The 24,671-nt window shown below is 44.8% G+C and overlaps 1 protein-coding gene across 1 annotated transcript in view; it reads right to left on the reverse strand.

Annotated features, from left to right (window-relative positions):
* Nucleotides 1-18,905, reverse strand: part of LOC148042500 (vomeronasal type-2 receptor 26-like) — a 35,159-nt gene extending 16,254 nt beyond the window's left edge. Inside the window, exons 1-3 of the mRNA XM_087701953.1 lie at nucleotides 18,679-18,905; nucleotides 17,982-18,270; nucleotides 561-1,352 (exon numbers count right to left, since the gene is read on the reverse strand). Of these exons, the coding sequence (XP_087558079.1) occupies nucleotides 561-1,352; nucleotides 17,982-18,270; nucleotides 18,679-18,905 (1,308 nt within the window). The remainder of the gene's footprint in view (nucleotides 1-560; nucleotides 1,353-17,981; nucleotides 18,271-18,678) is intronic.
* Nucleotides 18,906-24,671: the final 5,766 nt, after the last annotated feature.

Below are 24,671 nucleotides of genomic sequence, written 5' to 3' on the forward strand. Positions count from 1 at the left end.
GCCAGACTCCATTTTCTGTCAGCCTTTGGAGAAGACAGAAGCAGCCATTGTGACCGAGACCCCTGGTCATCCGGAGACAGCATCCATCCCTCACACGGAGCATCACTGGAGAGGTTCCAGCTGCTTCTTTCTTGGCTGTTAGTTAATGCTGCCTATCTGGTCTTTCTATTTGATTTCCACTATTTGCATCTCCTCAGTTTCACCTGCCCTGTTCTCTCAATAAAGCATCCATACGAGGCTTCCTTTCATTGGAGGAGAATAGGGGGCTTAGCTGCCGGTCCAGCTGCACAGAGACCCACATGCAATGGGGATAGAACAAAGGTGGAATTCCACAATGCTAATCACAAACCCACAAATACAGGAATTTATTTTAAAAAGAATACAGCATTTTCCAATTAGGAGTGCTAAATATAAAAATACCTTGGTATCTACTCTTTGGAACCATTAATTCCCTGAGTAATTAAATTGGCCAGGTCTGTTGAGATGGTTCCCCTCCTTCTCCTCTGGATTCCTCCTCCAAAGGATCTAAGATTAATGGATCCATATTGGGATCCCCATACCTGCCATGGCTGCAGCCTTTGGGGCCCCAAGATCTTTTCTCCCTCCTTCCTTCTCCTCAGTCTGGAGGAATAGGCGGCATTTAAGACCTGGGCCAGAGTCTTCATGAGACTGTAATGTTGGTAGTAATTTGGGATGCGTATTCTTTTCCTTTTCTCCTGGGTCTCCAGTGGGGCTTTCTGGGTGCATCTTCTGTGGCCTTTGACAGAAAAGATGTTCTTTGAAAGAGAACAGTGAAAATAATGTTCTTGAAACTGTTTCTCCACAAAGAAATTGGGTTCAAAGGCATCATCCATTGGACTTTCTTTTTCCAAAAAACCAAAGTTCCAAATACTATGGATGTATTTGAAAAATCTGTGCTTTTTGATTGTATACAATGCAAAATTTGTGAGGATCCAAACTTTCCCTTCAATGGGTCCTGGCAGACGCATAAGTGTTAAATGGAAAGGAAGAATTCTGTCCCAAATAGAATCAAATTCCATGAAGTGAACAAAGATATTGACTTGTCTCCACTTAGAGAGGGAATCCCTGAGGTATACAGTATATCCAGTTGTTGAGAACAGTTGTGATATAACCACACAAATTCCATTCCTGACAAGCACAGGAGTGAAAATCCTCATGAAATTCTCTCCCTTTTCTGTATCTGAAGCAAAGAGGCCAATCAGGATCCATCTGAAGTGGAGGAGCAGCTGGACAATTGCAGGGTTCTGGAATCCTTCTTTGGGGTCCATCTGGTAGAAAAAGGGGAATTGACTTTTATCACTCAGAGCCTTTGAAGCTCTTGCATATTTGATCTGAAAAATCAATTGAAAGGATTAGAGCCGTGATGGGGAACCTGTGGTATGCAGAGCGTCCTCTCCCAGGACGCAAGCCGCCCCAGCCCAGCTCCACCAGCATCCACATGCAGGCGTGCCTCCTGCCATCCAGTTGGTTTTTGGGCCTATGCCAAGGACCAGGGCAGGGGACCTGTGAGTATGCGGGGGGTGGGTTGCTCAAATTGCGCAGGAGACTCAGGTGGTCTGGAAATGAGTGTGGATGGCTTCCCCCCCTCCCGTCATGCTTCCTTGCTCAGTTGGAGGCTTTCTTCAGCCTTCAAACAGTTGCAGGGGCTTTTTCTTGCTTCGAGGTTGGTGCAGGAGGCTTTCCAGGGCCAAAATGTGGTGTGGAAACCACAGGCTTTTTTTTCTGTTTTGGCCCTGGAAAATCTCCTGCAACTGTTTGAAGGCTTAAGGAAGCCTCCAACTGAGCAAGGAAGCACTGGGGGAGCCAGGTCATTCACACTCACTTTCAGCCCATCGGAGATCCCTGCCCCAGGGCAGAAATGAGAGCCTGTCCTGTGGAGCCCACTTCCACTTGGGCGGAGGAGGACAACAACATGAAGAAGAGAAGGAGGAGAATGAAGAGGCTTTGCAGGAGCCAGCAGGGAGCAGGTCAGGTGGGGCTGCCTGGCTGGCTGGGGAGAGGGCAATCATGGTGCTTAGGTGGCAGCAGCCCACATGCCCCAACTGTGCTGGGGGGAAAATGAGGGGCCCTGCTTGAATGGAGAGGAATGTACACACACACCCTGCCCCACTGCTCAGGTGTCCACAACACCACTGGCAGTAGTTTGGTTGCCCTGGCTGAAGTCTCTCTCTCTCTTGCTCTCAGGAAGGGGGGAGAGAATGGATGGGAGGAAAGAAAAACTTGGGAAAGAGGGAGGGAGATCCAGAGGAAACAGGGAGAGGCTCTTGCCCCATTTCTGCCTCCTCCCAGGCGGCCCACAAGGTTGAAAAGCTGATTCCTCACTCTCACTCTTTTTTTTCTCCTCCCCCCCTCTCTCTCACACACATACACACGCACACACACTTACTTGGATTGCTCTCTTACCCTGGCTGTCTCTGTCTGGCCCCATTTGCAAAGAAACCTCATTAAGTAGTTAAGTGGAAAGTAGTTGGGGTGAGGAGGAGAGGAGCAGGAGACCAGCAGGCAATCACTTTTTGCCCCAAGAATGAAAGTTTCTGGGTCCCTGACTCTGCAAAAGAGGATGGGTGCCTGAATCTGCACAATATTATAGCACCCAGGAGCCTCTATTCTGGGCACAAAAATCATTTCCCAGCCAACTCTCCTCTCCCTTCTTCAAACACAACGAAGCAGAGAAACAAGAGAGGAGACAGAGGTTCCCAAAGTTTCAGGAAGGGAGGGAAAAGCAGGAGGTATCTTAGTGGATTGGGGAGGCCTTGGGGATCTCTTCTATCACTAGGACCCCCATGTCCTTCCCCACCCTGAGATACTGCACGGGCACATTAGTATTCTTGAATTGGGAGCTCTTAGGAAAGTATCCCCTCTTTGTGGGTTGCAAACAGCTATTTCCAGTGGGGGAAACATAGGGTGACCAGACATCCCGCATTTGGCGGGACAGGCACGCCTTTTCATTTTTCCCGCGTCCCGGGCCGTTCTTAAAAAAACACACTTTATTTTGGCGCTCGCAGCTCTCTCGCTCCCCCACCCATCAGCTGCTAGCAGCTAGCTCGCTGGCTCATTCCGTTCTATCCTACACAAAAATCTAAGCCAGCCCAGCCTGCTGCTCACTGATTGGCTGGACTCCGCTTAGCTTAGCACGCCTGCGTGAGTCTCCATTTCATTTCGTCTTTTGTTTTCATTGCAGCTGCTTAGGCTTAGCTTAACTGGTGAGTAATGGATGGTACTGGTGGGAATTGGGAGGCGCTGGGGGGAGGAGACAGCCCTCCTCTCCTCCTTCTCCCCCTTTGTGTTTCACCTCGCATCACAGGCCCCTGTGCTGCGCCGCCACGGCCGGCAGAAGCTCCGGAACCGAGTGGAAGTTCTCTGCGTGAGTGAAACAGCCGCTGCCGCTCGTGCATAGAACTTCCATTTGGTCACAGAGCTTCTGCCGGCGTGGCGGCACCTGTGCTGCGGTTCCCAGTGACCATGCCGCGGGTCTGCGAGGCGTGGTAGCTTCCCGCCGCCCTCCCCTGCGGTGGCGGCTGTTCACCTCGCACAGAGAACTTCCACTCGGTCACGGAGCTTCTGCCGCCCATGACGGCGCAGCACAGGGGCCGCCACGGGCGGCAGAAGCTCCAGGACTGAGTGGAAGTTCTCTGCGCGAGGTGAAACAGCTGCCGCCGCGCTTTCCTACAGGAGTCTTCGGGTGGGCAGCACAGCCGCCGGTGCCAGCGGGGCGGAGCGCATGGTGGGAAGGCGGCAGTCCAGCCTGCTGTTCCCGGCAGTGGCTGCTCCTGCTCCTCCCTCCCTTCATGCAGCCTCCTGCCTCTCTCCTGGCCAGAGCAGCACTGCACCCTGCCAAGAGGCACCACCGGGCAGCTTAACGTGAGTAACTCTGGCAGTGGGAATCGGGAGGCTTCGGGTGGGCAGCGGCGCTTCCCTTGCGAAGGCCATCCAATTCCCACCACCGGAGTTACTCACTCACGTGAAGCTGCCTGGCACCAGCGGCTGCTCCAGCCCTTCTTCGGCTGTGCGTCCAGTCCGGCTGCTAGGCGACCTCCCTGCAGCCTCCTCGCCCGGCAAGGGGAAGGTTTGGGGTGAGAGGTCCTCCGCTTCCCCCGTCCCAGCAGTGGAGCGTGGGCGCCTGGTTGCAAATGCGTCTCCCTCGCCTGCACTTGAGACCTACAGCTGAGGCAGCGCCGACGTCGGAGGAGGGGAGGGAGCCAGCTGAGGAAGAAAAAACCCAACCCTCTTCCCCTTCGGGGGGTCTCCCCACTTACCATCGGAGTGGCGGGGTGGGGAGAGATGGGATCCAGCCACCTCCCCTGCGTGGGTGGGCGGGAGGTGCGGAGGAAGGCGAGCAACAGGAGGCGCCCAAGTTGCTGTGCCCGTCGCTGCCCCACACCCGTCTCGGTGCCTGCCTGTCAAAGCGGTGACACGGAGCAGCCAAGCGCCGATTGGGGGGGGGACGCCAGGCAAGGGAAGGTGGGGGTGGAGGAGCCGTTTCTAGCTCCACTGGTGCCAACCCGGCCCTCCCCACTTCAGAGAGAGAGGGGGACACCCGCTGCCCAGTGCCCACCCCGGCGGAGAAGGCATGTGGGGCTTTGGGCTGGCGGGCACCGTGCAACAAAACCTCCCCCCTCCCCCATCAGGTGGCAGGTGGGGGGTGCGGGCACACTTATCTTGCCAGCCCTGGCATGGGCCAGCGGGGTTCTCTGTGTGTGCTATTGTGGGTCTAAGGTAGCAACCATACCAGCCTCCAACTTGCAGGCTTGCCAGTCCAAGCTGAGTCCCAGCCGTGTTGCTGATTGCGGGTCAGTTTTGCCAAGGTGGTTGTGAGAACGGCATTCATAGGGAAAGCTGGCTTCACCTGTTACAGCAGTGATGGGGAAATCTTTTGGGCTCAAACATTCAGAAAATGTTTAATTTCACTCTCCTGGTACATGCGTGTGCGTGTGTGTGTGTGTGTTGCACACATACAGACATCCTTGATCAAAGAGAAACATTTCTTTTTCAAATTCATTCATTAAAAAAGAATACACTTCAATCATACGTGGTGTTAAGTGTTGCACAAAGAAACAACACAGGAAAGGAAAGAAGGGAGGGAGGGAGGAAAGGGGAAGACAGGGAAAGAGCAGAAAGACAGAGAAGGTGAAGTAGATAGGCAGAAGGAATGAAGAAGGAAGAAATAGGAAGGAGGGAAGGTGAAAGGATGGAAGGAGGAAGGAACAGAAGTGAAGAGGAAGAGAGAAATGGAAAGAGCAGAAAGACAGAGAAGGTAGATAGGCAAAAGAAATGAAACTGAAAGAATGGAAGGAGGAAGGAAGAGAAAAGGAGGAAGGGAGTGAGTGAGGAAAGAAGAGAGGATGGAAGGAGAAAGGAAGGAAGAGAGGGAAAGAGCAGAAGACGGATAAGGTGAAGGTAGATAAGCAAGAGGAATGAAGGAAAAAGTGAGGTGTCTCGAGGAAGGGGAAAACATTTAGTGACCAAAGTTACAATGGCATTGAAAAAAGTGACTGATGACCATTTTTCACACTTAGCGACCGTTGCAATCATTTTCACACTTAGCGACTGTTGCAGCATCCTCATGGTCACGTGGTCAAAATTTTGTTTGGCAACAGATTCGTTTCAGTGTCCTGGGGTGACCTTTTGACAAAATATAAAAATTTTAATCAAACCCCCCCCCCCCCCAAGTCAATGGTGTCCCTCTTTACCAATCTGAAAATCTGGTCACCTTAGGGAAACAGGACAAAGCAAGTGGGGGGAATACTTTCCTTTCCTATATTTCCAGTCTGAATGAGACCATGGCAGGGTCCCTACGGAAGAGCTCTTTTAAGGATCATTATGTATTCATAGTAAAGCAACTAACTTAGCTCTGTTCTTAAATGCTAAAGCTGTTGCACATAAAAAACAGAGGAACTCTGATCAACTACCAGAGCCATCATTTTGACAGTTTTGCTGTACTGTCGTCTGTGCCCATGAAATGCAAGCATGGAATAAACTGAGCCTGGTTTGTCCTCAGTCTTTTCAGTGGCCACAAACTACCAGCAAAAGTGCCATTTGATCACAAGGCAAGGAATGTTTCCCCTTTTGCATTGGAGCATCCCAGTCAGGACAGGAAAGACAAAGAAAAAGAAGGAAAGAGGGGAAGGAAGAGGTAAATCCTACCTTAGCACTTGATCACCAGCAGCCCTGCTGCCTTTTACCATCCCCTTGTCCTCTCCTCCTGACCTCTCCTATCATTGAGGATGCCTTGGTTACAAAGCTAGGTCTCTTAAGGAGAGGGAATGGGCCTCTCTCTGACCCACATACTTTGTCCTCCTGCACACACCATGGCAACCAAGGAGACCAAGCACGCTTGCCATGGCCCCTGAAGTCAACCACAGTGGGGCCCTAATTGAAATTTGACACCCCTGGACAAAAGTCACATTACTCAAAAGGATGCCAAATGCAAACATTTACCTTTCAATAAAAAGGTGTTTGTATCATTAAAAGTGCTGTTATTGTGGGGGGGGGGAGGTTTCAGAGAAAAGACGTTAATCACGTATTAGTTGTTTTTCTAAACTAAAACCTCATCATTCAGGTTAAATTGCCATGTCGGCATTCCAAGATAAATAAGTGGGTTTTGGGTTGCAGTTCAGGCATTCGGTCTCTAAAAGTTTTGCCATCACTGGATTAGAGCATACAAAGATTGTAACCTAATTCAGCTTTTGTTAAATTGCTGTTGAGAGAAGCTCCATTGTAACCTAAGGTGCCAACTACATAGATAAAACCTCTAGTCGAATTGCCCAGCTTAGCCTAGCAAAGTAATTTCTTGTGAAAAGTAAAATGTGGATTCTGCCAAGTAGCCTTACTTGTAACTTAAAATGTGTGTTCAGCATTCCCGAACAAAGTTCTGAGTTATATGCCAGAAAAAGCATTTCTTTTCCCTTCTAAAGTCTATTATTTTCAGAGCGCTAAGAAAAACCATGAAATTCATGTGATATCAAATTATATTTCCATAGCAAGGATGTTCTGTGCAAGCCATATGAGCTATAAGATGTTTGGAAAAGTTTTTTTTTTATAAAAAAGTTTTTTATTTTCAAACAAACAAAGACAAACAAACATAAAACATCTATCAATCTCACATAGCATGTCGTTTGGATACAAACATTTGTGCATCACCACTTTTGATTATATATAGAATCATAATTTGTCCATCAAAAATACAATGATACATCTTTATCATTTATATATAATATATTCAGTTACAGTTGATGTTCCATCATTTTAAAACAAAAATTCTAACATTCAATTTCATATACCTATGCCAATATTCCATTGCATACTTATTTAATAGTAGTTTATCTTTATATAGTCACATATCTCATTCTATTGTTTTTACAAAATGAAGGGAAAAAAATTCTCCAATGTTTTATATTTGTTGCATCACTAATTTCAGTTATGTATAAAATCACAAATTATCCATACAGTATACATCGGTATATTATAATCTTTGAATATCATATGTTCAACTAAGATTGTTATTCCTTCATTCAAAACAAATGCTCTAAACATTCAAATCAAGTATATACCAATATTCCATTACATCCTTATTTATCTATTTAAAAATAAAGTGACTTTATAACATCGGCTATTCTATTATTTTTACAATTTAAGCAACTTCTCCAGTATTTTTCATTTCCATGTTTTTTTTATCTAGCCACTGATAAAACAAGTTCCATATCTTATAAAATTGTTCATCTTCTTCTCTAATTTCAAATGTCAATTTACCCATTTCGGCACATTTCATTATTTTTCGAATAACTTCCTTCTGCGTTGGTGTGCTGCCCCAACAGTATATAACTAGTGTAGGAATTAAGAACTGTCTCCTTTAAGAAACTACCTCATGGGAAATGTAGGCAGAGACTGCCTTATGGGAAATGTAGTTCTGTAACATGTGATTACATCTCTGTTTATGATTGGCCACTGGGACATTCTGCTCACATGCAAAATTTATAACGGATCAGTCTGAATGCTTTTTAAAAAATTTTTAATTTTATTTTAATTGAACAAAAACACACACATACCCCAAAAAAAGAATTATCCTTCATTACATCTTGTAGAAAGTGTGTCAATTGCTTACAGATAACTTTTGTGCATTTCATCCACAGTCGTTACTTATAGGCCATATTAGATTATACTTTAAGTCAAAAATTTGTATAGCTTGCTATCAATGTAACCCAATTCTCATTTGACTACAATTATTTGAACATGCTTTTACCTCAAATCATTCATACTTAAAGACACAACCACATAATGGCATTCATTAGCTATTTCAAAAAATCCTCCAATAACATTACACCTTTATAGCATCTTTTAAGTAAAAGTCAATAAAGTTTCTAAGCCTCCCCCCCCTCTCTTTTTTCCCCCAACTCACTGACTAAAATTTATATATAAGTTATTTTGGCCAATACCATAGCATGAATATATTGTTAAACAATGACCATTAACATTTCCTTGTTGTTATTATAATTGGCTAAAAATCATTTACTATTTATGCCCCATCTCCTCTCATCAGGGCCCCCACCCCCAAAAAAACCTTACACCTTTATAACAAGATTTAAATGAAAATTTGTTAATAAAATTTATAGGTCTTTTTCCCAAGTCACAATTTACAATTTATATCCAAATTTATTTTACTAAATTGTCAATACATGTATATATCATTACGCTGTATCCATTATCATTTCATTATTATTATTTATGGTTAATTAATTGTTAGCAAGTAAACATTTAATAACAATCTAAAACAATCTAGGAGTTACAAAGTTCCTACTTATTAATCACCAATAATAATAAAAACTAATTTTTATTACCAACTTTGTCAACCTGTATCTTTCCAGTAACAAAACAGTCTTATCTCTCTTGTCAATTGTGGAGTCAGTCTTCTTTTTATCTCCTTTAAAAGGTTTTTATCGGCTTCTCTCCGCACTTTGTTGCTTGAAGGGTCTCTCAGATAATCTCCTTGCCCACCAGTTGCTACTAAAGTTAACTTGTCTTTGTTTGTCAATCTTGCGTCTGAAAAAAATTCTCTTCTTATATCTATCATCATTAGTATTTTTTTCTCTTCTGTGTCCTGGAATCTTGGGTAGAGCTCCAATTCATCAAATTCCCTTTTCCATATTCCCTTTCCATTTTCACCCACATTTGTTCCATTAATAAATTCATCTATTTGCTTATCTTTATCTTCTGTATCCTCATTCTCCCCTTTAATTGGGGGGGCTCCAACCCCATCATCTTTTGCTGTGAGGAAGACTAGTCTTTCCAGCTTCTTCTCAATTTTCCCATATCCTTCCAATAGATTTTGAATTCCAGCCAAGATATTTTGGAATTTTAAGGTTTCCTCATCTAAGTATTAACCCATGTTTCCAAAACAGAAGAAAAAGAGGAAAAAAAACTAACAATGACTGCTAGTCTAGTCTTCCAGGCGTCTCTTAGCTGTTATTTTAAGTTGACTTAAACACAAGTTCTTTTATGCTCTTCAAAGGGGAAGGGTTCTGTTCCCCCCTTTTCTTTCTTTCTTTCTTTCTTTCTTTCTTTCTTTCTTTCTTTCTTTCTTTCTTTCTTCCTCTGCCACAATAATTCTCAGAGGCACCTTTGAAAATAATTCGTGCCCTTGGTTTTTTATCAGTTTCTGTAAACAAGTTGCAAATCCTTCAGCTGCAAAGTTAGTGAAATCAAATAAAGAAAGAGATACGTTGTTTCAAAAAACTCTGACTGGCAGTTAATTTTCACCTTCTGTAGGAAACAAAGTTCTTTAGATTGCTTTTAGTGTGGTTTATTAACAAGTAATAGGAAGAATTGTTAAAATAAAAAGGAAGGTTTTAATCCAGAAGTCAAAAAATAGACCAACAAGAAGCAGAAGAAAAAAAAAATCAATCCGTTCACTTTAAGAGGAGAAATGGAGACCATGACAAGCCTTTCAATCCACAAAAAATAGTTACAATGACAAAGAAAAAAAAACTTTCCACAGTGATCTCATTGGGATTATTTTCGCCATTCAGTTCTTTTGTTTAAGGATCAATTTGGCTTTAAAGAAACATTTCTTTGGGCAATCTTTAGCAAAATAGAAAAAATACCTCACCAGATGGACTCACTTTCTCTTTTCACTTCTCCCCTTCCAGAATGTCCTGACTTCATCAGCCTAGGGGCTGACTGTTCACTTGAAGCACTTCCCTTGAGTCTATTAGGGATTTTGAGATATCCCTGAGGCCAGCAAGGCTTTGTCTTCCTGATCACCATCTCTACGGGATGGTTTAGGTCTCATTGGACCCCCCAGTGGCAAAAGTGTCAATGGCAGTTTCAGAGTATCGAGACCGCACGTTGTAATGTTGCAACATAGCTCCTCCTTCCAATACATCTCTGTTTATGATTGGCCATTGGGGCATCCTGCCCACATGCAAAATTTATAGCAGGTCAGTCTGAATGCTTTTGTGAACCGGAATAGTAGCGTTCTACATCTCCGCTCAGCATGGGGATAAAATCATCATCTTTTTACACCATGTGATGGGATAGATTATGGAAAGTCAGAAGTATCTTAACACTGAACTGTAAGTTTTGCTATTAAGAATGCCTGATAATAAACTTGACCTGAAAGAAATTCCTAAATTGGAGTTAAACTGCATGCCCCGAGCACATCTATAATGCTTGAGACAGAACAGTAAAAAGATGATGAATGATTTTAGCTCCCGAGTAAATAAGACGTTGAAGTGGAATCCCAAACTCTGTTTGCATTTTAACTGAGAACAGCTGCCGGGATTTCCCCACCCCCTCTTGGAGCAGAGAGAAACATCCCGTTTCAGCGAGAAAGGCTGATTATCTCTCCTGAGATGAAGGACTTGTTGTGATTAAGAAAGTGTGTTAAAAAGGAACCCAGGAATCGCATGATAAAGCAACCCCCCTTTCTTTCCCAACCTAACAAAGAAAGAGAAACCTTGCTGGTAATAAAAGCCCCATGGAAAGGTCTCCATGGAAATGAAATTTGAGTAAGAAAGAGGTCAGTAGCCCAGAGCTGACCTCTCAACTCCTTTGAACTTTATTAATGAGTTGTCCTGGCAACGAGAGGCAATAAAGAGCCCAACTTACTTAGCTTGTGCAGACCTAAAGGCAGCCAAAAGAGCCATAAGGCAGAGGCAGTCCAGCTGAAGAAACCAATTTTGTGAATTATTGAGAGAGGCACAACTCCTTTAGAAGGTGCCAAGCTAGCAGGTCCAAAACAAATTCTGAGTTTGGGTGAAAATCCCTTAGGAATTCCAAAACTGGAGAGTCAGCTTGGGGCGTCACCTCATCAGGGCGAATGCCATTACTAATCACTCCAAACAGTAGTTATAAGCAGCGCCCTCTAGCGGCTCCTCTACAAACCACAACCAAGTAGTTCAAGCCGACACTTGCAATGCACCCCAGTGGCTGACAAGTGAACTGCACCTGCATCTTCAAAGTTTTGCAATGCAGCCTAGTGGCCAACAAGTGAACTGCACCTGCATCTTCAAAGTCTTGCAACGTACCCTAGAGGCCATCAGGTACACTGCACCTACATTGCCAAAGTCAACCAATGCACCCTAGAGGCCAACAAGTACACTGCGCCTACATCACCAAGGTGGTGCAGTGGTTAGAGTGCAGCACTGCAGGCTACTTCAGCTGACTGCAGTTATGCAGTTCGGCTGTTCAAATCTCACCGGCTCAAGGTTGACTCAGCCTTCCATCCTTCCGAGGTGGGTAAAATGAGGACCCGGATTGTTGGGGGCAATATGCTGACTCTGTAAATCGCTTAGAGAGGGCTAAAAGCCCTATGAAACGGTATATAAGTCTAACTGCTATTGCTACTGCTATTGCTATCGCCAAAGTCAAGCAATGCACCCTAGAAGCCAATAAGTACAGTGCGCCTACATCACCAAAGCCTCACAACACACCCTAGTGGCTGACAAGCAAATTGCACCTGCATCTCCAAAGTCTTGCAATGCACCCTATTTGCCAACAAGTCTGAAATGACTCGTGAATAGGAAGCCTTCAAGGAAAGCTCATTTAGTAGAGTTCATGAACAAAATGGTGCAGAATGGACACACAGAACTTGCTCCACCTTTGAGAAATAGTGAAGAATGCTGGTACCTGCCATCCTTTGGAGTGTACCACCCACAAAAGCCAGGCCAGATTCGAGTAGTCTTCGATGCCAGCACGCAATTCAAAGGCCTCTCTCTGACCAAGGTCCTTCTCACAGGACCTGACCTCACCAACAGTCTGCTCAGCATGCTCATTCATTCCAGAAAGGAAGCCATAGCCATCATGGACAACATCCAGCAGATATTCTACTCAGTCCTTTTCAGAGAAGACCATCGAAATGACCTATATTTCATGTGGTCCAGTGACAAACAGCACAACCAACAGAAGCAAGAATGGGAAATGTGGTGTGCCTCCCTGAGTTGTCTCCAAAGTGTTCCTGTGCAGCGCATGTATGTTCCCATCTCGGCTGTCGCCACAATGAAGACAATAGCAGTCATAAGATAAATCAGGATCTACGGTGGGGAGAACAACATTCACATCGGCTTCATCATGGAAAAGGTGAAACTAGCACCACAACTACTCGTCAACCAGTCTCGAGAACCAGCTCGCTTCAAACGCTTCTCCAGATGGAGACCTCTCATGTTGGGCTTAGCAGTGATCATCACCCTCATAGCAGAAGTTTCAGCTATCATCAATGCTCAACCTTTGGTTCCAGAGTCTTCAGGTCCTGAAAAGCCAACTGTCCTCACCTTGCTGAAGACAGGTGACTGGCCAGCACCATCAGGGAACTTCGTTCCCAAAGACATGTGTTGGAACTCATGGCCTAAGGGACTTATGTCCATTGGAACTCACAGCCTATGGAACTCGTACACCAAGTCCTTCCCAGTGATGATGAACTAGTTCACCAGGTGGAAGTTCAGGTTGCAAAGCTGCTGGAGTTATGTTGCGTCCAGCAGAGTTCACCAAGAAGCTCTACACCAGACCAATCAGCGACCTAGTACTGCTGCTACGAAAGACTGAACTAGAAAATTGAACCTTGAGCCTTGCATGCTTTGTGTTTACAACATTGTTTGCACTGTTTGATGCTATGCCTTTGTGTAACTCAGTTAATTAGTTAGCTAGGTTGGCATGTTGATGTTATGTTTCTGTTATCTTAGTTAGTTAGATAGTCAAGTTTGCATTGTTTTTTGCCATGCCTTTGTTTGCCTTTAGTTAAAAGTTAATTGATAGTGGAATTTATAATTCCAGGTGGGGAGTGTGCTGCCCCAGCAGTATATAGCTAGTGTAGGAATTAAGAACTGTCTCCTTTAAGAAACTACCTCATGGGAAATGTAGGCAGAGATTGCCTTATGGGAAATGTAGTTCTGTAACCTGTGATTACACCTCTGTTTATGATTGGCCACTGGGGCATCCTGCCCACACGCAAAGTTTATAGCGGGTCAGTCTGAATGCTTTTGTGAACCTGAATAGTAGCATTCTACATCTCCGCTCATCATGGGGATAAAATCATCATCTTTTTATACCAAGTGATGGGACAGATTATGGAAAATCAGAAGTATCTTAACACTGAACTGTAAGTTTTGCTATTAAGAATGCCTGATAATAAACTTGATCTGAAAAAGATTCCTAAGCGTGGAGTTAAACTGCATGCCCCTAGCAAGCCTACAACGCTTGAGGCAGAACAGTTGGTGTTTTCTCATTTTTCCAATTTTTTGCAAATACTATTCTAGCTGCTGTTAATACATTAACAATAAAATATTTCGAATCTTTACTATATGTTTTTGGTATAATTCCCAATAAAAAATCTCTGGTTTAAGTTCTATGTGTTTCTGTATCATTTTCTCCAATCACTTGTGGATTTAGTCCAATATCTTTTAGATTCAATGCAAGTCCACCACATATGATAGTATGACCCTGCTGTCTGATGACATTTCCAACACTTTTCCGACTTATTCTTGAACATTCTTGCTATTCTCGATTGCGGTAGGTGCCATCTATAAAACATCTTATACAAGTTCTCCTTATATGCTGTTGACATTGTCATTTTATAATTTTGAGACCACAGTTTCTGCCATTTCTCTAAGTCAATCCCATGTCCAAATTTTTTCCCCTAAACCATCATAGTTTCTTTAATTTGTTCTTCCTTTAGCTTAACCTCTAGTAAGTATCCATATAGTTTTTTAATTACTTTTTCATTGGTGCCTGTCAAAATTTTATCTAATTCAGTCATTTTATTGTAAAAAACTTCTGTTTTGCTATCGTTATCATATCCGGGTTGTATTTGCATGTATGAATACCAATTCATTTCTATTCCTTCCTGTTTCAACTCTTGCATAGTTTTGAGTTCACCCTCTGCATTCAGTATTTCACCATATCTATCTGTTTGTTACTTTTTCTTTATTATCACATATGAAAAAGCTTCAATGGTCAATAGCCAGATTAGAATTTTTAAGTAATATTAGCCTTTTAATCTTTTCCCAATTTAATAAAAACACCTCCCTTATATGGTGTCTTCTAAAGTAACCTAGATGTTTGGAAAAGTTTTTGCCGCATGCCTGTTTTTCTCTCTCTGCCTGCTCTCTTAAGGTGGAAGATAAAAAGGTCGTCCAGTCTTTTGCTTTCTGCAGAAATAAAACCTGATAATCCGTAGCCTCATCTTCAGAGTTTCACTGGACTTATCAGATTCTGAGCTGCATTCAAAAATCTTGCACAATGAAGAATGCTGTGTTATATTTGGGGTCAAATCAAGCCCACAATATTAGATTTTAATAAATCCAATCATGTTCTCATGAAGGCATTAGAATAGCTTTTTAATTAGACATTATTTAAATTATTAAAGATAGAATATTAGCAAGATTGTATTATAAAAGTGGAAAATAATAAATAAATTAAAAAACTATAAACAATGTAGATCATATTACTGTATCTCTCCCTTACAATTTATTGCAATTAGATTAACATTTGCAAATGCCAACTGAAAGATTTTATTCCAATAAAGGGCCTACTATAATTTGAGGATTGCTACATATTTTAATGCTTCTATGGCCCAGATTCTTTGTGGATGAATCTTTTTAGCTTCTTCTCCAATTGTACAAGAAACAGGGAGACCTCAGTTCCTTATACAATTTGTCAATAGTACAATCCAAGATTGGTCTTTTAATTGAAGTTTTGTCTGTTCTAACAGCCACAATTTTCAGAGTCTGTTAGTTTCCATAGGTTATATTTTATGCCAATATCCATATTTTCTGATTTTAGACAAAGCAGAAATTGTGTAAATTCCCAAATCAGCTCTGAGGGGCAGCAGCTGGAGTCCTTTTGTCCACCCCAAGATCCTCCTCAGAGGCTGTGATTGGGTTGGCTCTGCTAGTGGTTTCTCTCTGAAGCCGCAAACATCAGATTGATATCAGAAAATGGGGGAAACCTTGGCCTCAGATACTTTAATAATTGGGACTGGAGAGGAGGAGCCAATGTCATGACAAAACAGACATGCGGTCTCAATGCTCTGATACTGCCGCTGATACTTTTGCCGCTGGATGGTCCAATCGGGCCTAAACCATCCCATAGAGACAGTGAACAGGAAGAATACATCTTGCTGATCTCATGTCTTTGATCTAACTGAGCTCCTTTGATGATGAGGGAGCCAAGATTCAGTCTCAGAGAAAACTACCCCAGGTAAGGAAAGGTCTTACTTGCTCTATTGGCTGACCATCTATGACTACCATGTCATTTCCCAAAGACCATAACTTTTGAGCTTGATTTATTAAGTATCAGATAATTATTATGAGAAAAGAACCCAGTTTAAGTATGATAATATCACAGTGTAAATCAGCATGTTCCAATAGGTATTTAGCATGTTAAACATATGTACCTATAACTGAACTTATAACAAAATAAAAAGATTAGAAAGGACCGCTGACTGAGTGCAGGCCTTACCTTCGCAAGCCCCACAGACTGAAACTGAAAATAAGACCAAAGCTTTTGCCTGGCAGAGTACTAGGGGCCGCCAAAAATGGGATGCATGGCGTCCCCATGAGGGGAAAATGATGCCCTCTGCTTCAGTTTCTGAGCTTGGGCTAAATGGCATGCAGAGCTATGTCATCAGGCATGTGCAGCCTTGCCCGTTGCTCTTCTGGGTTTCTAGTTTGTATGTGCACACGATGATCAGCTGACCTTTGCACGCATGGCAGTGGCCGGAACTGGAAGAGCTGGTCTTCCAGTTTCTATGAGTGCATTCGTGCCAGCCAGCTGATCGTCGCATGTGTGCGTGCCAAAAAACGGAAGAGGAGCTGCCTGGTGTGCATATGCTCACCAGCATGCAAACTGGGAAACTCCTCTTCCAGATCACTTTCCTGACAAGTGTACTCGGTGCAGAAAAGGTTCACCATCCATGCACTATTCCAAGGGTGTTTTTTCCAAGGCATTGTAAAGTGGTACCAATACTTTGTGTGATTTTGATTCTAGCCTTCTGTTGATGCAGCCTAGGATTGCAATGGCTTTTTTTTGACTGCTGCCACACATTGTTGGCTCACATTTGAGAGATTGTGCACTAAGATTCCAAAATCCCCCTCACAGTTACTGATATTGAGCCAGGTTTCACCTAATCTGTACCTGTACATTTGGTATTTCTAACCTCAGTGTAAGATTTTACTTTTCTCTACATTGAATTTTATTTTGTTAGATAGGCCCAGTCTAACAAAGTCTATCTAGATCCACCTGGATCTTCAGCCTATCTTCTGGGGTGTTGGCTATTACTGACAGTTTAGGGTTATCTGTAAATGTGATGAGTTCCCCATTTCTCCCCTCATCCAAACCATTGATGAAGATGTTGAAGAGTACTGGGCCTAAAATGGAACCTTGAGGTCCCCCACTGCTTGTTTCCCTCCATGCAGATGTAATTCCATTGAGGACCACAGGCGGAGTCCATCTGGGGGTGATGCTGTCTATCCCACATATTTTTAGCTGATAGAGACATAGGCTGTGGTTTAATTTGTCAAAGCCTTTCTGAAATCCAAGTATACTACATGCACTGAATTTCTCTTGTCCGCTATTTTAGTACTTTTTTTTTCAAAGAATGAAATAACATTTATTTTTATCTGTTTTTGGATCCTTCATTACTCCTAGTAAGTCATTAATATTTAGACTGAATAACAAGAGTGCATCTTTCCCTTCCTCCTTGGTAAGTATCAGTCCTTCTTCTTGTGGAGCCATTGAGCCCAAACCTCCCTCTCAAACAAGGGTTTGGATCAGGGCCAACAGTCTGAGCTCCATTTTAAAGGCAATCAATTTCCTACAAAATGTTTCTCTGTTTATTGAGTCAAATGGTGCAATAACATCTAGAAAGCCTACAAACCTTGTTTTACCTCACTGATATAGATTAGATATTTCAAGACAAATTTGTTGCCAATATAAGATTATTAAATTATGCATTATTTATTATAAAAATCTCTACAACTTTTAATTCTACCTAAAACCTTCTGGTTCTTCTGCAAGGAATGCATTTTTCTCAAGTTAAACTAAGGGAATCATGGTATAAATTTTAGCCACAATATCTGCCAGTCTATTTGGCTTATAATTGCTAGAGTCCTTTTCATTCCACATTTTATATACATAAATGCTGCTATTGCCAACTTCAATCCAACTGGATAGAGAAGGCATTATTTATATGTGAAAATGAACATGCCAATTGAGGCCCCAACAACCAGGAATATTTTTGATCAGTTAAATAGTTGGTAGAATGTCTTCTCCAGGGAATGAATTGCTTGCATTTCAGGCCTTTTTATGATTAATCTCAACATGAACAAAATGGGGTAAGATATAGTTGACTTTTTTGCTAATATGGAGAAAAGCAGCTCTTGAATTACATTGGAGAAGACATGATTGCATCTATTGCTCACCCACCATCACCCACCCCTCACTTTACCAGATGATGAAAAACACACACAAACCTGTGGGACTTTGTAGGTGCCTCCTAATGTTGACATCTGGATGGAGATGTCCCTTCTAGCTCCATCAAGAAGAGCCAGAAGATTCTCCTTCCTTCCACAGCAGTAGTTGGGGACATTGGCTTCTCCAGTTGAGAGAATGTCCAGCAAGGCATCTGAAGTGCGGAAAGTGCTCATATAGTTGGCATGAATATTGTAGCCGAGTGTGAGATTGTGTAGGAGCCGGGAATTCTTATTGACCATTTGAATGTTGAAAATTAATTGTAAGCCATATGAAAAACCATGAACATCCCTATTGTAAAAAAAAAAGTATTATTATAATCAACAGCAACAGCAAAAGTATTATTATAATCAACAGCAACTTTTTAAAAATATATAATCCTCCAGAAGCCTATTGAGCCTTAATCCAACATTGATCCAAAAGCAATGATCAGTTACACAAATATGGGAATTGGCTGAGGAGGGGCAACTACAATTCCTTCAACCACTACTTTAAGTAAATTTCATTATTCAAAAGACAAATTAAGGATTGAACTGAGAGAGGAAAATAATCTGCAGACCTTTCAGCCCTTTTCCAGATCCATTTTTGGATGTGAGTCTTTTTCACAAAATCAGACAAAAGAGAAAAGCCATGGAAACCAAAATCATTCAGGAAATTAGACATATCCCCCCAATATAGGAATCCCACAGAATGACTTACAGATCATGGAAAACCAGCTGAACAGAAGGAGCCATGTTGAAGAGAAACTTTGTATACAATATTTTATATCCAGTGGTGACTATACCAATGAGATGGTCTCCTGGGCTGTAAAAGCTCTCTGGTTGTTTCCCATCCTGGTGCTCTGAACTCAGTGGGCACTTCATTCTCAGCTTCCCAGAGACTGGATGGGACACTAGCAGCATCAGAAGGAGAAGCAGGAAGTCCATCATTCATGGGGTGAATCAATTCATTTCATGTTTCACAATCAACAGGAACAGTTGGAGGAATTCAAAGACTCTCAGAAGTGCCCGTGGCTTTCCTGATATAGACAGAGAACCACTCAGTTTCATCTGGAAAGGAGAGAAAGGTACAATCAAGAGCAGAGCCTCTGCCTGTAACAAAAACCTGTTCCCAGAGAGTTTGACCCAAGGAATTTATCCTTTTCTGATACAAGATCCTTTGTGTGTGACTTCAATCTGATTTTTACATCAAAGTCAAAAACAGGAGAAATAACATCATAGGTCTCAAAGGCCCAGGTGGTCATAATTACAGTGAGAAGCAACTTCTCCTCTTGGGATCCTAAACTTTTTCTGGGTCCCATGTGAGGAGGAGAGGCTGGAGAAAAGCATGTTATAGTGAAAAATTAAAGATACACCCTGGAGACACTGTTCTGTTGTGGTTGTGGTCCTTCCTGTCAGGACATGTACAGAAAGTGATGCTGGAGAAGATAGTTCAACACCCAAGGAATTGACTTCTGCTGTCCTTCAACATGGCCTTTTGTCTCCAGGAATTGCTGGGGAAGGTCACCCAGAGCTATGGAGTTTGGTTCCACTCCAAGTTAAAGCCATTGAACTCTAGTGTTGCCTGTCTTCTAATGACAAGGAGGCCATCTTGAACTCTGTTAAATTTTAAGAGTAGGTCTTTTTTGGAATTTTGTTTTATATCAGAATTCCATATATTGACCCAAATTGCAGCTGGTTTTAAAATTGCTTGTGCCTGAAGTGAAATTTCATTTTCCATCTTTTCTAGCAATATTAAATTTTGGATAAGAGCTCATTAAGAAACAGGAAAGTGACACCTTGTTGAGTAAAAAGGGAGAAAATTATAGAGTGGATGGAAGTTTTTTTTTCTTTTGTATCATTTCTGAGTTGTCTTTCCATGTTCATGTAATACACTAAGATTCTTTATATTTTGACCTTTTTTAGTTTATTAAATAAAGAATGGACTGTAAGGTCTACAGCTGAGATCTATCTATCTTCCATCCATCCATCCACCTACCTCTGTATCTAATCATTGCATTTATTGGCCACCCATCTTATCACAGGGAAGCTCTGCAAAGATGGTGGAAATGCCCACAGTGTGGTGGATGGTGCAACCTGATTTGGTCTGGTGGGGCTTCCTCTGTTTTGGGGATGTACCTGGCTTCCAATCTCTGAGGCTGAGGGGTTTGAAGGGGCTGTTGAAAACTCCTTTCTTCCTGGTTTATTTGGATCCATTGTTCAGGGATTGTGTCTCTTCACTGGGAGTGGAAGACATTAATATGGACTTCTTGGTCTAGAAGGGGGAACTGGGGGGCTGAGTCAGTCGGGGGGGGAGGAACCGAAGGGACAGGGAGATCCATCCTGACAGGGAGGAACAGAGGATGGCCCATATTCCAGGTCCACCGCTTGGAGGTTCTCCCTCTCAACGTCCCTCAGATTCTGCTCTCAGTGCCTGGAGACCAGATCCTGGGTGGCTCTGGGTTCAAGCATTTCAATGCCTGGTTGATGTGGGATTAGACTTTGTTCTCCTCCAGGGTGTTCACAACTGTGGCTTACCAAAACCGGGTTCTGCCCAGAGGGGAGGAAGCCCCTTCTCGGCCAGGAATGAGCCCACCCCAATGACTGAGTTTGTCCCAGGGGAGACCCCAGAGGAGAGGAGGAGGGGGATGTGGTCATCCATGGTTTCTTACAGGTTTTGAGGAGGCTCCACATGGACCTCTGGTTTGTCTCAGTGGGGCTGAGAGGACCCCGGCCTGGTCACCTATGTTGTGTGAACATGGTTCATACAAGCAGAAAAGTGTCCCCAATACAGATACTCCTTGACGTATGACCACAATTGAGCCCAACATTTCTGTCATTAAGTGAGACATTTGATAAATGAGTTTTCCCTATTTATGACCTTTCTTGCCACAGTTGTTAAGTGAATCACTGCAGTTCATAAATTAACACGATTGTTAAGTGAATCTGGCTTCCCCATTGACTTTGCTTGTCAGAAGGTCACAAAATGGGATCACGTGACCCTGGGACACGGCCATAATGGCCATAAACATAAATCAGTGGCCAAACATCTGAATTCTGACCACGTGACTCTGGGGAGGCTGTAAAGGTCATAACTGTGAAAAACGGTCATAAGTCACATTTTTCAGTGCTGTTGTAACTTTGAATGTCGTAAGTCGAAGACTGCCTGTGTATCCTATTGTTCAGCTTCTCTTCAATGAATTGCTCCACTTTGGAGTTCCTACAACTCCTGACTCCTAAGCCAACAGGTTCAACCTCAGGAAACAAACCATGGTTAAAAGTGGCACATGTGAATGTGGCCATTGGTGAAATGACCAGGTTAAGTGGGTTGTGTGGATCCCACCAGAGTCAGTTGGGTGTGGTGGTTGTGAAATCCCAGGGGACCCTGAGTTCTAGTCCTGCCCTGAGCACTAAGCTAGCTAGGAGACTCTCAGAGCCCTGGGAAAGAGACAATGGCAACCTCTTCTGAACAGCCTTGCCGAGATTTCTGGGTCAGCTTCACCTGGGGGCTTTCTGACCAATTTCATACCCAGATGGCCTCCCTGCACCTGGCTTCCTCCAATGGGCTGAATTTGGAGAGAGTTTTGCAGGTGGCTGTGCTGTGAGGAGGGGAAGCCCCCCACCCACCCCTTCTGTTCTGGGGAGTTCAGGGGCTGTCGGAAAGCTCACCTCTGAGGGAGGGGCCCTCCTTGGGATTGGCTGGGAGGGAGAGGGGCTCTGACATCACAGGTGGGGACAGGTGGGGCTCCCAGGTGAGCCCTGGGCACCTGCAGGCCAGGTGGGGTCCAGGGGTTGGTGGTGGAGAGGTTAGCCTGGGCCTCTTTACCAATTTCCCCCTGGGCAGCCAGGTGCTTCTTCCTCCTGATCTGGGAAATGGGCTGCCCCATGGAGAGGCTGCCCCCTGTTCTTGCAGGGCAGGTGAGGGGCTCTGCCCCATGTCAATGACAGAGGGTGGTAAATGGAGTGGGGGAGCCGCAGGCTGCCTCTGTGGCTAGACCCCAGTCCATAGCTGGCTTGCTTGGGACCCAGAGGGTGGGTGCTGCTTTTCCCCCAGGAGTGGAGGGGTTGTGTGAAGCCCACCAGCTCCTGGTCTGGCCAGAATGAAGTTAGTTAGTTAGTTAGTTAGTTAGTTAGTTTATTATATTTATATGTTGCCCTTTTCCCCCGAAGGGGACTCAGGGCGGCTCACAACTCAAACCAGGGAAGGGGGATACAGACAAAAATTAAAAAACGACACATAACCATGCATAATTTAAAACACACGACAGTCATACCATTCGAGATGGGGGCAACAGCTCTTTAGCCCCAGGCCTGTCGGAACAGCCAGGTTTTAAGGGCTTTACGGAAGGCCTGGAAGGTGGTGAGGGTTCGAATCTCCACGGGGAGTTCGTTCCAGAGGGTTGGAGCAGCCACAGAGAAGGCTCTCCTCCGGGTAGTCGCCAGTCAACACTGGCCGGCAGATGGAATTCAGAGGAGGCCTAATCTGTGGGATCTAATTGCTCTAGTGGAGGTAATTGGCAGCAGGTGGTCTCTCAAGTACCCAGGTCCAATACCATGAAGGGCTTTATAAGTGACGACTAGCGTCTTGAAGCGTATCTGGAGACCAATAGGCAGTCAGTGCAGCTCGCGGAGGATAGGTGTTACGTGGGTGAACCGAGGTGCACCCACGATCGCTCGCGCGGCTGCATTCTGGACAAGCTGGAGTCTCCGAATGCTCTTCAAGGGCTGTCCCATGTAGAGCACGTTGCAGTAGTCCAGTCTAGAGGTCACAAGGGTGCGAGTGACTGTTGTGAGGGCCTCCCGGTTCAGGTAGGGACGCAACTGGTGCACCAGGCGAACCTGGGCAAATGCCCCCCTGGTCACAGCCGACAAGTGGTGTTCAAAAGTCAGCTGTGGGTCCAGGAGGACTCCCAAATTGCGAACCCTGTCTGAGGGGCGTACTGTTTGACCCCCCAGCCTGAGAGATGGAACACTTGGCCAATTAGTAGGAGGGAAACACACCAGCCACTCGGTCTTATCTGGATTGAGTACAAGCTTGTTAACCCCCATCCAGTCTCTAACAGCCTCGAGGCACTGGCACATCACGTCAACTGCTTCACTGAGTTGGCACGGAGCGGACAGATACAGCTGCGTATCGTCCGCATACTGATGGTATTTTATCCCGTGCCGTCGAATGATCTCACCCAGCGGCTTCATGTAGATATTAAACAGGAGGGGGGACAGGATCGAACCCTGCGGCACCCCATAATTCAAGGGCCATGGGGTCGATCTCTGCCCTCCGACCAACACCGACTGCGACCTGTCCGAGAGGTAAGAGGAGAACCACCGTAGGACAGTGCCTCCCACCCCCACCTCTCGCAGTCGTCGCAGAAGGATACCATGGTCGATGGTATCGAAAGCCGCTGAGAGGTCAAGGAGCACTAGGACGGAGTCATAACCTCCATCCCTGGCTCTCCAGAGATCATCGATCAATGCGACCAAAGCGGTTTCCATGCTGTAGCCAGGCCTAAATCCCGACTGGAAGGGATCTAGATAATCAGTTTCCTCCAAGGACCGCCGGAGCTGAAAGGCTACCACCTTCTCAACAACCTTCCCCACAAAGGAGAGGTTGGAGACTGGACGATAGTTGTTTAAGACGGCTGGATCCAAAGATGGCTTCTTCAGAAGGGGTCTCACCACCGCCGCCTTTAGAGCGGGGGGGGAAAGGAACCCTCCCGAAGGGAGGCGGTAACAACCACCTGGATCCAGCCCCGTGTCACCTCCCTGCTGTTAGCGACCAGCCAGGAGGGGCACGGGTCCAGTACACATGTGGAGGCACTTACAGCTCCCATGGCCTTGTCCACGTCCTCAGGGGTAGCAGCTTGAAAATCAATCCAGTGATGTCCTGCCAGATTCTCCCCTGGTGCCTCGGCTGGCTCTGCGCAATTGGAGTCCAGGTCCGTCCGAAGCCGAGCAACTTTATCCGCGAGGAATTGGACGTAATCCTCAGCTCTGCCTTGCAAAGAATCGCTCGTATCCCTCCTATTTAGGAGGGAACGGGTTATCCTGAACAAGGCGGCTGGGCGCGACTCAGCAGAAGCAATCAGAGAGGCAATGTGTGTTCTTTTGGTCGTCCTAATTGCCCGAAGGTAGGCTCTGATGCTGGATGTTAAAAGCGCTCGGTCTGACTCAGACTTACTGGAGCTCCATCATTGCTCTAGGCGTCTCTTTTGGCGCTTCATCTCCCGGAGTTCCTCGGTAAACCAAGGAGCCCTCCTGGATCCACTGCCTCGGATCGGCCGTAAAGGCGCAATCCGGTTAAGACCCCCTGACGCTGCTGAATTCCAAGCAGCAACCAGAGTCTCCGCCGGCCTGCGGGCGAGGGTATCAGGAACAATGCCAAGCTCCGTCTGAAAGCCCAAAGGGTCCATAAGTTGCCTGGGGTGGAACCACCTAATCGGTTCCTCCTCCCTACAGTGGGGGTTTGGTCTCCGAAAGTCAAGCCTCAGTAGGTAGTGGTCCGACCATGACAGGGGTAAGATCTCGCTACCCCTCAAACCAAGATCACAACTCCACTGCTCCGAGAGGAATACGAGGTCGAGCATGTGACCCGCCGAGTGAGTCGGGCCCCGAATTACTTGGGTCAAGCCCATGGCTGTCATGGAAGCCATGAACTCCTGCGCTCCATCAGAGTGTTCACCGAGTGAAGGCAAATTGAAATCCCCCAGAACCTTA

The sequence above is a fragment of the Thamnophis sirtalis genome, unplaced genomic scaffold (genome assembly GCF_051295495.1).
Source record: "Thamnophis sirtalis isolate CommonGarterSnake01/CBP01778 unplaced genomic scaffold, rThaSir2_p1.2 scaffold_15, whole genome shotgun sequence".
NCBI classification, from domain to species: Eukaryota; Metazoa; Chordata; class Lepidosauria; order Squamata; family Natricidae; genus Thamnophis; species Thamnophis sirtalis.